This window comes from Archocentrus centrarchus, chromosome 3, assembly GCF_007364275.1.
Source record: "Archocentrus centrarchus isolate MPI-CPG fArcCen1 chromosome 3, fArcCen1, whole genome shotgun sequence".
NCBI lineage: Eukaryota > Metazoa > Chordata > Actinopteri > Cichliformes > Cichlidae > Archocentrus > Archocentrus centrarchus.
The window spans coordinates 22,390,315-22,404,422 of record NC_044348.1 but is presented as its reverse complement, the minus strand read 5'-3'; the positions used below and the strand labels follow the sequence as shown (position 1 = coordinate 22,404,422).

Here is a 14,108-nt window from a genome sequence, read left to right as displayed (position 1 = left end):
ACCCTGACACTGTAACTCAGCTTTGTCAGGCATTAACCATGCATGAATGCGTGTGTATGTTTCAAAGTTTATGTGTGACTGTGTGGGTACAATTGTGTGAAAGGAGTGTGAAGGAGAACATACCCCTGCCTATCCCTTTCATTTTGTTCTGGTTGCCCCCCCTTCTCTCTCTGTCAGGGTGGTGAGATTAGATTGGTCCCATCCAGGCAAACCCAGTGGGATCATGCTGGGCTATGAGGTTTTAAGACGAACCCTCAGATCATGTGCTGGTGGGTCAACAGGGGTCACATCCTCCACGGGGGAAGAGTTAAATGGCACAGGTGGTTTAAGGTTTAGATGTTCCTACCTGCAGTGCCCTGCGAGTCATGGTGTGTGCGGCGCATCTTGCTTCCATCCAGACATACAGGTGATTATGTTACCATCATTTTCCACTCATATTTTTGTATTCTTTTTTTTTGTTTTTTTCTAACTATGTGTTTGGGGGGGGGGGGGTTTTTACAGGTTAAAACAATTTTCTTTATGGCTGTATTGAATTTTTTTTTACCATTTGTATTTTCATCTTTTTTTCTGCTATAATCCTCTCTCCCCTGCCCTTTCCACCTCAGTGCAAGAGTCTCTTTTAACTAGAACTTGCCATGAGTAAATATTAAAACCTTTGCTGTACAACAACAATGTGCAAAACAAGATAGATGTCCAGGGTCTTGGCTGCTGATCTAGAGTGGAGAATACATAGTCCCTCAGGATATTATAGTCTTCACCAGAGACTCAGACAAGTACAGACATTTCCTCTTTCAAACACTCACTTTTATAAGGGATGCAGAATCAACCACTCAGTGATTAATTTCTCTATACAGATTAACTTGTCATCTGTATTCACTTCCATCCTTATGTCATTGAATGCCAGCCAAGTTGGCACAGTGAATGCCTGCTATACATTTCTCCCCACATTACCCAGTAGTAAAAACAGTATCAACAACATATTTACAAATGCACCCACTTATGTATTGCAAGAGAATATGGTGAGATGAAGCACATTCGACTTGTATGCTTAACAAAAAGGGCTTTATTTTACAAATGCATACACACACACACAGACTGACAGGTCCCTCTCTGCACACATAGTTAATACATAAAGGAGTATAGATATCACACAGGCCGTTTTCTTTCTTAGTTAATAGAACTGCATAAGCTATGTCCTTGATGTAGTCCCCAGTAACAAAGACGGAATCATGGAAAATAGGGAGTTTCTGACTTTACTGGTGAATTTACTAATATAAAATGCTATCGTGTGCACCAGGCACAGATTATCGTCAGGATTATCGAAACCGTTTGTGAGGGTAGGTTTCCAAAAAGCACCTTTTAGTCACTTTAGAAATTGTAAAGTTACAGATGTTCTATGATGAAAAGATAAATTTATGTTTTAGTGTGTAGCATATTTGAAAAAAAGAACAGGTCATTTTAGATTGAGCATTTCATCATAGGAATATCCCCCAAATGTTTTACTGGCCTCCTCTTTGACTCACAGTCAAAGATTTGATAATCCCAACTTTCATCTCACAACTGTAACTTCAACTTTGAGTTGATTTTATGTACATATTATCTTTTATGTTTGTGCAACTGCATGTTAAACAGGTTTGCTGCAGTGGAGTAATTTACACAAAGAAGCCACATCATCATTGCTGTGAGGGTAGTTACCTGAGTTTGAATAACTCCTCCAGCCCGGTGTGCTGCAACAGTAAACTAGTCCCATCTCTCCCTGACCACCAGTGCTGTGGAGGATATTATGTCCATGTGAAAACCAGTGAGTTCCAAATTACTTTATACAGTGTGTTTCCATTAACCTGAAATGTATTCTGTGCTGCTTTACTGGAGTCTGCTCTTCTTCATGTTGCTCAAGTGTTTCCTTCATTTGTCCTTGTCTTTGTAGATGAATACTGCTGTCCTGACCACTTGCAGGGCCGGGTCTCAGTGGGGCTGGGTGACAGCTGCTGTGGGGGGGTTCCTTATTCAATGACAGGCGGCCAGCTTTGCTGTAGTGGGAGCCTCCATGATGGCTATGGGGTCCAGTGCTGTGGAGGCCAGATCGCAGATAAAACACTGGTGTGCTGTGGCGATGCTGAGAGGGGTGCAGTGCATAAATATGCTCCAGGTGAGTAAAGAAACACACAGATAGAAATGTAAGCTACCATTAGCTGCTGGTTGAATGTTTTTGTTCAGTGTTGAAAACACACTTGGTCAAGTTTGACAGGCTGCTGAGTCGTCTTTGTACAAAATTTTGTCTGGAGAATATCCTCTCTTCTAAAGTGCAATTAACTAGTTGCTGTTGTGTAAGAAGGATTTTGTCAAAGTTAAGTTGCTGGTTATGACTTAATGTCTACCTAGGGAAAAAGCGACAGGAGAGTTGAGCAGAAGAAAAAGGTTGAGAGGTAGACACATGGTGCAGGAACGTGGGGTCGTTTCCCCTTCTTTCTCTCCCGCGGTGTCCCAAAGCACCCGGCTACCATGGCACAGATGGGACTGTGTGAGTGTGTCTGTGTGTTGGTGTGTGTGTATGTGTGTGTCATTAGACATCTTTGTCATGGCAGATGATGATGAAACACACTCAGGATGGCACCGTTGAGGGCACTGCCAAGCACACAGCAGGAGAAATACACACTCATTCTCTCTCATACGCACACACTTTTACACAGTTAGACGTATTTCAAGCACGCCCATCCCACCCCCATGCACACACACAGAGTCAACAGGGTGTTCTCGGCAGGGTTTGCTTGAGTGTTGAATGCCAGAGAAAGCCACGTGGACTCTATTCATCACACTTAAACAATGGCCCCATATGGGCTGGCCTATAGTACTCCATTAGCCTATCCATACACACACTCACACAAAAAAGCTCAACCAACACATAAAGTAAGTTTTTCAAAAATTGTTATTTTTATTTCTTGGCTATTCTCTTTTGTCATTTTTTTTTTCTTACTTTTTCCCCAATATGTGTAGTTTTTAATCCATTGTCAATAAGAATCTCTTTTGGAGAGTTTTTCAGTTTTCACTTTCTTGTGAGAAATCCTTCGTAATTTACCGCTTATTATTATTATATTCCACCTCATCACACCATTGCTCATTTTGTCTCATCTTTCTTTTCTTCTCCTCCACTAGATCCTCTGTTATCTCTTCCAGCTGAGCAGGCTATATGGTCATCCTTCATTTGAGGAGGCCTCCCAAGGAGTGCATATGCTCCCTACCTTCTCTTCCCCTCCATCTTCTCTTATTTCTTATCTCCTCTTCTCCTCCGTCATCTTCTTTTACTCAACTTGTTTCCCAAACTCCTCTGCTTCTTCCCCTGGCCTCTTGCGCTTCTTTTTTATTCTCTTACCACATTTTTATCTTCCTCTTCCTCCTCTCCCCCCTCCCTTCTGTTATGTGCCCCCTTCCCATCCACTCATCAGTCATTAGCGTTAGCTTCCCCATTGAGAACATATGGTATGATGGATCGTAGGGCTAGCGGCGCTAGCAAGGCTAAGGGCCATTTGCCGGGTGCATTGCGCTGTCGGGGAGCCCTGGGGCCAGCTATGCAACCTCAACCCCACACGTCTGTTTCAAGACAGTCACACACACAACATGCACACAGCAACACCTATTATAGGATAGGCTACTTAACCTTGGCACCACACACTCTCATTGCTCTTTCTCACTGAGTGCAAGCTTAGCTATTTGTAATGATGGTGAGAGACAGATTTGAGTGGAAGACAGAAAAATGGAAAGACAGAATCCAAGAAACTAACAACATCAGATTACATGCATTTCAGTTTAAACAACAGGATACAGTGAAATAAGTTGCAGCATAAGGAGTGAATGAAAATTTTTGAAAAAGTGAGTGAGAAAAAAAGAGTAAATGGTTATATATTAAGTAGCATTTTATTACAAACACATCTGAAAATAAACTTACATTGCAAGAAAGAATGTAGGAGAAAGAGAAGGAGAAAGTATTAGAGAATTAAAAAAAACACTAAAATATGAATCAGGTAAATGCAACCTAGGAGAAAAAAAAAAACAAGAAAAAAGACTGGCAACGAGTAAGAGAGAAAGCAGGAAAAAAAAACAGTGGAGTGGTGAAGCGCTAGATGGAGCAGATTAAAGGAGGAGTGAAGGGTATCCCATTGTGCCCAGCTGATAGACTAGGTTAGGCTGATGTGATTATGGGGTCCCTGAAGTGCGATCTATCACACATTACCGTCCACACTGTCAACAACCATACACACACACTGCAGGGGAACCGCAATGCCAGGAGACAGCCGTCTGGCAACGGATACATGTACCGGCTTGTGTGCACATGTGCACAAGTAGATAAACACACAAGCATTCATACACAAACACAGCAACAATCAAGCACCAGCACACACACACACCTGTATAAAAACTTGAATCTGATAACAGACAGAATTGTGTGTGCATGCACACTCATCCAAAAATATGCCACACATATGCTCTAGGCTGGACTATTTGATTTAACATGGGAAAGCTCCCAGTGTAAATCAGATGAAGTCGAATCAGGGTCAGAAACTCACCTCAATCCAACCCATCTCAAACACAAGAAATCAACACAACAGCACACATCAGTGGGTAGAGTTCAGTGTTTCTTTGTGGTTGTCCTGCAGTATAAGTTTCGCCATCGTATCAGTGTTCCTTTCATTTTCTGAATTGTGTTACACTCATTTTGGCTTGGCTCTCACTATTTACTATTTCATTACTCGTGGTAATGTGTTTTAAGATGCAGTGAGTAGTATGTGGGGTTTTTCAACTCAGGCCATTTTCTCAATGTTAGTATGAAAAGAAACAAAAGTGGCGCACACAACCATGCACAATATTTCTCCTGCAGAAATATTTATATTGAAAATGGTTCTTTACATCAATTATAAAACTTTTTTTTTTAACCCTGACCAAGTAACACCTACTTTATATGTCATCAGTAATGGCCAGCCTAACTTCTACTCTGGGCAGTTTTATAGTTTGGTGTATTATTGTGATGGGCCATAATCCTTTCCTCAGTGTCCTGTTATACAATAACCCAAAGTCTCTGTGCTAAATCCTTCCCTTCCAAATCTGCTGGTTTGTTTAAACAGCTTCCATTTCACTTTCAAGTAGATTAAACACTGTTTGTTTTTGGACAAGAGAGCCTGAGTTTTCCCGCAGTATTTCCTCCTGTGCTGCAGGTTCAAAACCAAATTTTAAGCTTTTCATTTGCTTGTCTTTTTCTTCTTTTTCTGAGTTTGTATGTAAGATGTTTAGCTAAGACTTAGGTAAGATTAGATGGAGTTTAAAGGAATGAGTATGGTGTCTTTGGCCTCCCATTGCTTCCTGACTCTCCTTAAGTCCCATGCCTCACTGGGCTCCATCATTTACCCTTTACACTTTTTCATTATCATGTCCACATCTTTAACTCTTCCATCTGCCCTTCAACCCCATCAAACCCATCTCTCACTGTGGGTGCTACCATAAATGCCCTCCCCACCTCAATTTTTCTGGAAGTGAGTGAATCTTAAAAATGTGTGCATTTCTTTAACTCTTTCCCTTACTCCCTCCCTCTGTCCCAGCCCAGCAGGCCCCATCCAGACGTTCAAGGACAAATCTGAATATCCCTTTTCACCGTTTAAGTGTTAAAAGCCTGCCGGTGCCGGGGTGTTATCTTAACGCGCCTTGCCGTGCCATCATCAGAGCGCGTGATGAAAATGGCTGTGATGATGCTAAAAGAAAAAAAAGAGGAGGGGGAGAAAAAGTAATAATCAAATATGTTTTTCAAGGGCACAGTGACCATTTGCTGGAGGGAAATTATCCCAGTAGTTAAGCTAGCTCACTCTGAGCCTGGTGGAGTTGTGAGAGTGGATTCGTTTGTGTAAGTGTGTGCAGTTGTGCAAGGTGTATTACTTCAACTTAGTGCATGCATCCTTCGCTTTTTCTGTGTTGCTGATTGTTTCTGTACCTATGTGAACATGTGTTTGCATTTTTACACGTCTTTATGCACAGACATACATTCTTTGCATGCCCTTTGATTATTTATGCCAAAAGATTCTCATCACTTTCTGAGTGTGTATTTCTTTCTGTTTTTGTGTGTGTGTGTGGTGTGTGTGTGTGTGTGTGTGTGTGTGTGTGTTTATCATTGCCAAAAGCCCCTCATCAATGATGGGTAGCAAATGGCCAACAGTAGTGCATTCCAAACAGCAGCGTCTGGCTGCTTTAGAAGATCGAGTACTCTCTGAACACAGGAAGACATTTCTCTCTCTGTTAATGTATTTATGATGATGGCTTTTCTATTAGGTTTACTTTAATGACTGGCAAGAATAAAACTAGAGGCTGTCAGGGGCACAGCACAGAGATGAGTGCTGTGTGTGTGTGTGTGTGTGTGTGTGTGTCCGTTTGCTTCCGTCTGTTTTATTTGCCTTTGTGTTACTCTTGATGCTGTTTCTGTTACACGTTTTGGATAAATTAAAAGTTATCATTTAAAGGTGTAAGTTACAGGTATGGCTAGGGGCCAAATTAAGTTCACATACACATGCATACACTATAGGATGTAATGAAATATGCCTATTTGATACAGAGGTTGTACATCACTGCTTATAAAACAGTTTTATACAATAATAGTTTATCCAATTTAGATTACAAGGTGTCTAATGTGGCAGAAATTCAGACTTTTTCCTAATAAAACATAAAAAATATAATAAGACAAACCATTGTAATCTGTGTGGATCATAGCTTTGTGGAAATACTCCCTTATGAATTATGCCAGACAGTCTGAATGATTCATATCTTTTCACGTGCTGCTTTACAGTTCTTCTCATTTCACTGTGCATTGTACTGTGTATAACTGTGCATGTGACGAATAAACACTATCTTAATCTTAATCTTAATCTTAATCTTTTTCTGATAAAAGTTGAGCTTAAACTTAAAAGTTGCTTATTCTGTTTATTAACTTGGTGAAAAAGCAGACTATATTTACATTTTGCCCACCCACCCCAAAGGCTTTAAAGTATTTCATGTAGTCATAAAGGTGCCAAAGAACTTGTATTTTATGGCCAGCAGATCGCACCCATGCAAGACACTATTTGGGATTCCACCAGATACGCCACAGGGCATTTCAGAAGCATCACAGAAGCAGCTCTCCACTCTGTATCACTTAAAATAGCGCACTGCACAGAGTAAGTGAGGGGGGCAGGAAGTCAAACACAGGAATAGCACAAAGAATCGTGATGTTATAGCTGGTGTACTCCTGGAGTTGAGGAGAGAACTGATGGACTAATGAAAGGCATGGGTTGATACCTGTAAGTTGCATGTAGTGTTCGCTTCATAAGTTAAAAAATGCTATAAAGGATGAAAAGGTGGTTCGCATATGGTGCATTGGTTAGCACTGTTGCCTCACAGTTCAAACCTGTCGGGACCCTTTTGTGGGGTGTTTGCATGTTCTCTATGTGGGGGTTTCCTCCCATAGTCAAAAGATATGCATGTTAGGTTAACTGGTGATTCTTAATGGACCATACATGTGTAAGAAGAAGTGGAAGGATGGATAGATATCACTAGTTTCATCTGCCCTGAAGGGATGGTATAAATCTCTGTGGTTCATTACATGTAATGTTATATGCTTATAAAGCATACAAAAAAAAATTGTATTTACTGATTCTGTCACATATGCTGCATGATTTCAATTTTAGATGATCTTACTTCAAAATCTTGCTCATCTCACATCTTTTAGTTGATCTTTTTCTGTTTTGTCACTTTGTCAACTCTTTAAGTTGTTAATTTCTCCCAGTCCTCATCCCGCTCGCTCTGTCCTTTTTTCCTCATACGCTTTAAACACACATGAACAGCTGCTTCCTGCGTTTCACTCTTTAGTGAATCCCTGTTGGGTTTTGAAAATTTAACTACTACCAATGCATTTATTTCAGCTCAGCACACACACACACGCAAAATGTACACGCAAATATGCATGTACAAGCACATGCCCAGCTGGTAATATTGCTGAGAATAAAAAAAAAAAAGAAAGATGTCAGAAAGGCAAGAGGACAACCAGTCAGCTGGGAAAAGAGTAGTTCTGTATGTGTGTATTTGATTATGGGTGTGCTGCCACAACATCCAGATGTGTGTCCAGACGGGAGTACTGTGCACTGTATGAGAAAGTCAGTTCACAGTGATTTCATCTCTCAACGTGGCGTATAGTATGGCCTCTATGGAGCACAAAGAGTCCGTGTGTGTGTGTGTGTGTGTGTGTGTGTGCGCGAGTTTGTATGCACTAGAAGCTAACCAGTAGTTTTTGAGGCTGAAAGTTTGACAGTTTTTTTTTCTTTCTTTCCAACAATCATCTGCCAGTCACTGTGAAATGATAGAGAAAATCATCTTGCACACATTTACACATTTTTACAGTTAACCAAACTCAAAAAGAAAATAGAGTTGGATACTTTATCAAATTTAATCACTTTATAAAATTCACTCACTGGCTTTTGAGGGAAATATGTTTTTTTTTATTTTAAATGGAAGGAGTTCCAGTGTCTCTCTTGACTGTGGAAGAGAAAGTTTTCGTAGGGCTCTGTGAAGTTCTGTGAAAAACTAAATATATCCCCTAAATCACTAGCCTGCACCTTTAGCAGCAATAACATGAGGTAATTGTTTTTCTGTAACTCTCTTAAGGTCCTGGCACAGCATTTCAATCAGGTTGAGATCTGCACTTTGGCTGAGCCATTACACCATCTTGATTTTTTTTCTATTTTGAGCCATTGTGTTGTAGAATTGCTGGTAGACTTGGGATCATCTTCCTGTTGCATCACTCAGTTTCATCCAGGCTGTAGCTGTTAGTCAGTTAGCCTCACATTTGACTCTAGAATACTTCGATATACAGATGAGTTTGTGGTTGACTCAATGACTGCAAGGTGCCCAGGTCCTGTGTCTGCAAAACAAGCTCAAATATCACCCCTCCACTACCATGTTTTCACAGCTTTTTGTACTCAATTACTGTATTTGGTTTTTGCCAAATGTGGTACTGTGCATTATGGCCAGAGATCTCCACGTTGGTCTTGTCTATCCAAAGGATATTAGGCCTCATTCACTAATATTTGTGTACCAATGTGTAAGTAAGGAAAATCCATGCCTAATAACACCTAAACTGCAGCAAATAAAACATTCCAAGGACACCACAAGAACTTCTGTTATGCTCTGAGAGGTCAGAGCTATTTTGGTAGCACAAAAGGGACCTACGCCATTTTAAGCATGTGGTTCTTTTGGGGGGGTTTTTTTGTCAAGCTTTTGTTTTTCTGTTAGGTGCGAGCTACAAGACACTTACTTTCATAACAGAATAAAACTCAAATCAAAAGCATATTTTAAAATATATAGATAGCATTTCTGATGCAGGTTCTTGCAACAGTATATATAAATCTATGTCTGTCATGACTGGTAATTTTAAGAACCACACCAGTTTTTTTTCTCCATGAAACCTGCTTCAGCATAAGTGTGTGCTGTTATGCATAAACACAAATCTGTGTATGTGTACACTTGCTGTGCACTTTGTGCCAAACCCCTTGTAATATATTCAGGTATTTAAAAGTGTTTGGTTTGTTTAAAGTTGTAGAGGGGTTTTGGTCTCCTAGAGAGCTCGGATAACCCTAATCCACAACACACATTTTTATCAGTAGTTCATTGGCAGGGCTAAATATTGACTTATCATTAAGTGGAATGACTGAAACCCTAATAATAATTCACGTTGTCTAAGCACCTTGTGTTGACGCGGCGCTCCCGACGCTATTAACGAATGTATGCAAATCCTGCGTAAATCTGAAGATTAGGGCTGAAGCATTCTGTGATGCAAGAGAGAAAACAAGAGGTGTGTGATAAAATGTTGTCTGCACATACACACCCATGCAAAAAAAAAAAAAATAAAACCCACACAGCTTATAGAGAGGAAGAGAAAACAGGGGTGTGCGTTTCAAATGTTAACACAAATGAACAGGGATGTCACACACACCCATACACAGATAACGCTTATAGAGACAGGGATTGAATTCCTGCTGAATGCATGATAATACAGTAGTGAAGTTTAGCTGCAGAACAGTAAACAAATGATACAAACCTATGAACTGTGTGAATGCAGAGAGAGTGATAGAGTAATAGTGCAAGGAAAATGGGATAAGAGGAAGGCATAGAGATGATGGAGAGAAAAGGTAACAAGTGAATGAAGAAAATGCGTGGGGAAAAGAAAAATGGGACAATCCGTGAAACTTTTATGGGAGTTTTCTCCCCTGGAGAGAGAGAGAGAGAGAGAAAAAGAAAGGTAGAACATGAAAGGTTATATAGGTTGAGATAGAATTTAGGGTCAGAAAAAAAAAAGATATAACTCCTGAACTTTAAGACACAAGTGATAAACGTGGCTTTTTTTTAGAGTAGGAGAGGCAGTTGTGTTTGAACAGAGACATGTTCGATGACGCGGAGAAAGACCGTTTGATTGCAGCCTGTTTGAGGGCCTGGTGTCCGGATGTAAAGAAGGAGAAGAGGTGAGGATGCTGAGAGGACGACGGATGAACAGAGAGAAGCTATTTTGGAAAAGTGTTGAGCTGTTTATTTGCGCGTCATTGAAGCTGAAGTAAGGCGCTGGGGGAATTGGCCACCAAGCCCCCACTCCGCAACAGCTGCCGCTGCTAAGTGAGTTACTAGCCGTCAGACTGCCTTTATGTCACACAATCACATACACATGCGCTTTCCTGTCACATTGGGCCTGTGATGGATGCTTTGAGCATATAATGCACTGCAACAGCACAATAGAAAATATGTGCCATTCTACACTTTTGGCCTTTAAGTGAACTGATTGCTTAAATTAACAGCATTTAATGTGCTGAAAGTGTAAATGCTGATTAGAGTGTTCAATAATAAGTTATTTATCACTCCCCAACAAGCTGCAGCCCCATTAAAGAGTGAGGCTGTGATACAAAGCAGTGACTTAGTGTTTAATGTGTGCTGTCAAATAAAATGGGCATCACAGCTGGGGGTAGATAGAGCCACAGATCAGCATGTCATCAACTGTTAGGATACATTTGCTAAATACCTCATAAAATATAGATTATTTTTACAATAAACTAAATAATCAAGAAGAACTGTGGCTTTTTTCAGTATATCACTCCGTAATTCAAAATTAGAAGCTTTTACTGTGGGAACTTTCTCATTAAACTGTGATTAAAATCTGACCATTTTTCCATCATTGCAGTTGTGTTTTTAGTCAAGTCTTGCCATCCTTTGCTCATGTGTATTTTTAATGCTCCCTCACAGCAGGGAGTTGCTGACTCAGCATTATAGTGTGGTATTATTATAGCCCATAATTCATTGTGAAGCCAGAGCTTGCCAGTCCAAACTATCATCTAAGCTAAGCCATCCAAGCAGCCAGGTTGACTGAACAGTTATCAGGGCCACTGGAGAAAAGGGTCTAAGAAAAGACCATGTAACTTCACGCCAGTGTCGTCAGCTGCTGTTAGGTTTGTCTCTACTGCGTGCTGCTGTCAGGGTCACCCTCCTGTCCATGACCTAACATTCATCAGATGCACAAAAGTGTCAGTGATTCTGAATTTGTATGATTTATGTATGCCAAGTGAAAATAAGTCGATTTAGTTATTAGAGTACCAAAAGATGTAGGTGAAGGGGAACTCCAGTGGCCTAGGGGTTAGACAGCAACCATGAATCTCCACATCTCCTGGTTAAAGCTGAACTTTTGCTCCCTCAGTCTGTCATCTTTTTATTATCGCTGTCTAACAAAGGCCATGCGGAACCCCCGCCAGTGTTCTCAAAAGATCTTTGCCTAGACTTCTTTTGTATGTTTCAACAGTTTTTATTTTCAAAAATCTTGTTAAGAACTATTATGGGAGTTAGAATGTATTAGTCTTTCAAGTATTCCAGCTCTTAAACGTTTGTAACCAGAATAAGTTATTTTTAATTGGTGTATTTTTTGCTCCACTAGGAATTTCTCTCTTAAATCTGTGGGTATTGCCGAAGTTTTAATTTGGCTATCATCTAAAGTAACTCATGTTATTTGAATTTGAAATGTGAAGTGCAGAAGATTGTGAAGAAACGTACTTGAAATTTGATATTCAGCTGCAAAACATTTACAGGTAAATGGAGTGATAGTATGCATTTTAAATGTCACCTTGCTGCTGAAGGTGAAGTGGTGGCAGACAGACATCACCTATCACTGTCAGAAATGGCAGCTCTCAGAAAAACACACTTCCTCTCCCGTTGCACTCTTTCGATGGCGTAGCCTGAATATTACTGCTCAGAGAGGAGTGCAGGGGAGGAGGGGATGGAGAGAGAGAAGAGGATACGTGGATAAGAGTTGATAAGAAAAGATGCACAATAATATTCAGAGCAGCCTAAATACTCTTTCTGTTCATATCGAAAAGTGTAGATTAAGGAGCAGGGGAAAGGGGAGTTTGGGAAAGAGGAGGGATGAGGATTGAGGGAATAAGAAAGGTTATGGAGGGGAGGATGACAGAAAATATGGAAAAACTAAGGAGACTAAAAAGGGCATCTTCTACTACTATTCAGTGTAAATGGTAAATGAAGAGGAAAAGAAAGTGTGTTTTATGTTACAGAAAAACATAAAAGGTGATTTCAGACATCACAGTGATGCTGTTATATATGATGCTATATAAAAACATAAAGGCCAATATACAGTAAATAACAGATGATGCCAGGAGACCAGCTGCGGGAGGACCTGAGGGATTTCTTGGTGTTTCTTAAACAGCTGTTCACAATTAAAGAACATACTTTTGCAAATATATTTATCATAGCATATATGTTTTTAGTAATAAGATTATTACCTGAATTTGCACAACACACTGTAGTGGGAAGTGATCTGTAATAAATCATTTCCTGCAAATAAAATATAATATGATGCACATTCTCTTGTCTTCAGGTTTTATTTGCTGTGCTCTCGAGTATGTAAACTCTTCAACAACTCTTTGCTGTGTGGACAATGAAGGATATCCCACAATGCACCCTGCTGGGAATGCCACAGTGACACTGCACTGCTGCGGGTCAAAGGTCATACATCAGGAGGAGGAATGCTGCAATGGGATTGGCTATGACCCCCAACGACATGTGTGCGCAGACAGACCCACACCCGGTCTGGTAATAGAGGTGCGTTATTATGTGAGACAGTGTGTGTGTGTGTGTGTGTGTGTGTGTATGTATGCATCTCTCCATATTTAGTATAAGAAAGCTTTTTTTTCTTCTTGTTTACCATAACATTAACCATACATGGGGAAATCTGAAGCACACTGATTATTCAATCAACCAAGTTTTAAAGTGTTCATTTGTCAGTTGTGGCAATTTCGAACCCTTGAATGCATGCTGCTTGGATGCTTTAGGTTCACTTGTCCCCTTAGAAGGAAGAGTCGCTGTAAAACAACTTCTAAGTGATCACCTTTGTCCAGAGATAAAGCATTTCTATCGTGGCCTCTGCCAGTATGACAGTTCCTCAAAGCATAAGGCAAAAGGCATCACTGATTGGTTTGATTATCATGGAAACGTTGGCCTTTGAAAGCACTAAATCGCAATACTTTTAAGTACCTATGTCATATGTTAGGCCCTCATGTTAGATAGCAATCATCCAATCACCAAATGAGGGAATATATTTTGGAATAAGGATGTTCCATCTTTCCAACTGAGTTCCAGAGACTTGATGAATCCACAAGACCTTACTAATCCACTTATGTTTGGGTTTCCTTTAATTTGTAACCTAATTATACTTAAACTTTGTTACACCTCGTGAGTACTGGAAGCAGCTGTAGTGTTTCAACCTATGCACTACTACTTCATGCCTTTGCTGCAACTGTCAAGTATTTCAGACGTGGAGTATCTTCTTTCAGTCTTTCTCCTGAACGTGTATTAATGGAAGAGGAACTGTAGGATCCATACAATTGTAGGTGTTACAGATATACACATATAGACATGGAAATGGAGAGCATAAGAGCACTGCACATTTAATGCATTCAATGCTAAAAGGCTTGCAGTGGCTGAAATTAAATGAAAGAGCAGATCGTGTCCAGCAACACAGTGGACATTCGGAGTTAGAATTTTTTTTTTTTTTTCGT

At 40.2% G+C, this 14,108-nt stretch overlaps 1 protein-coding gene across 1 annotated transcript in view; it reads left to right on the top strand.

Annotated features, from left to right (window-relative positions):
• Nucleotides 1-14,108, top strand: part of ush2a (Usher syndrome 2A (autosomal recessive, mild)) — a 233,943-nt gene that overhangs the window by 155,952 nt on the left and 63,883 nt on the right. The window contains 4 exon segments of the mRNA XM_030720976.1: nt 178-406; nt 1,633-1,801; nt 1,928-2,149; nt 12,929-13,152. Coding sequence (XP_030576836.1) covers nt 178-406; nt 1,633-1,801; nt 1,928-2,149; nt 12,929-13,152 — 844 coding nt within the window.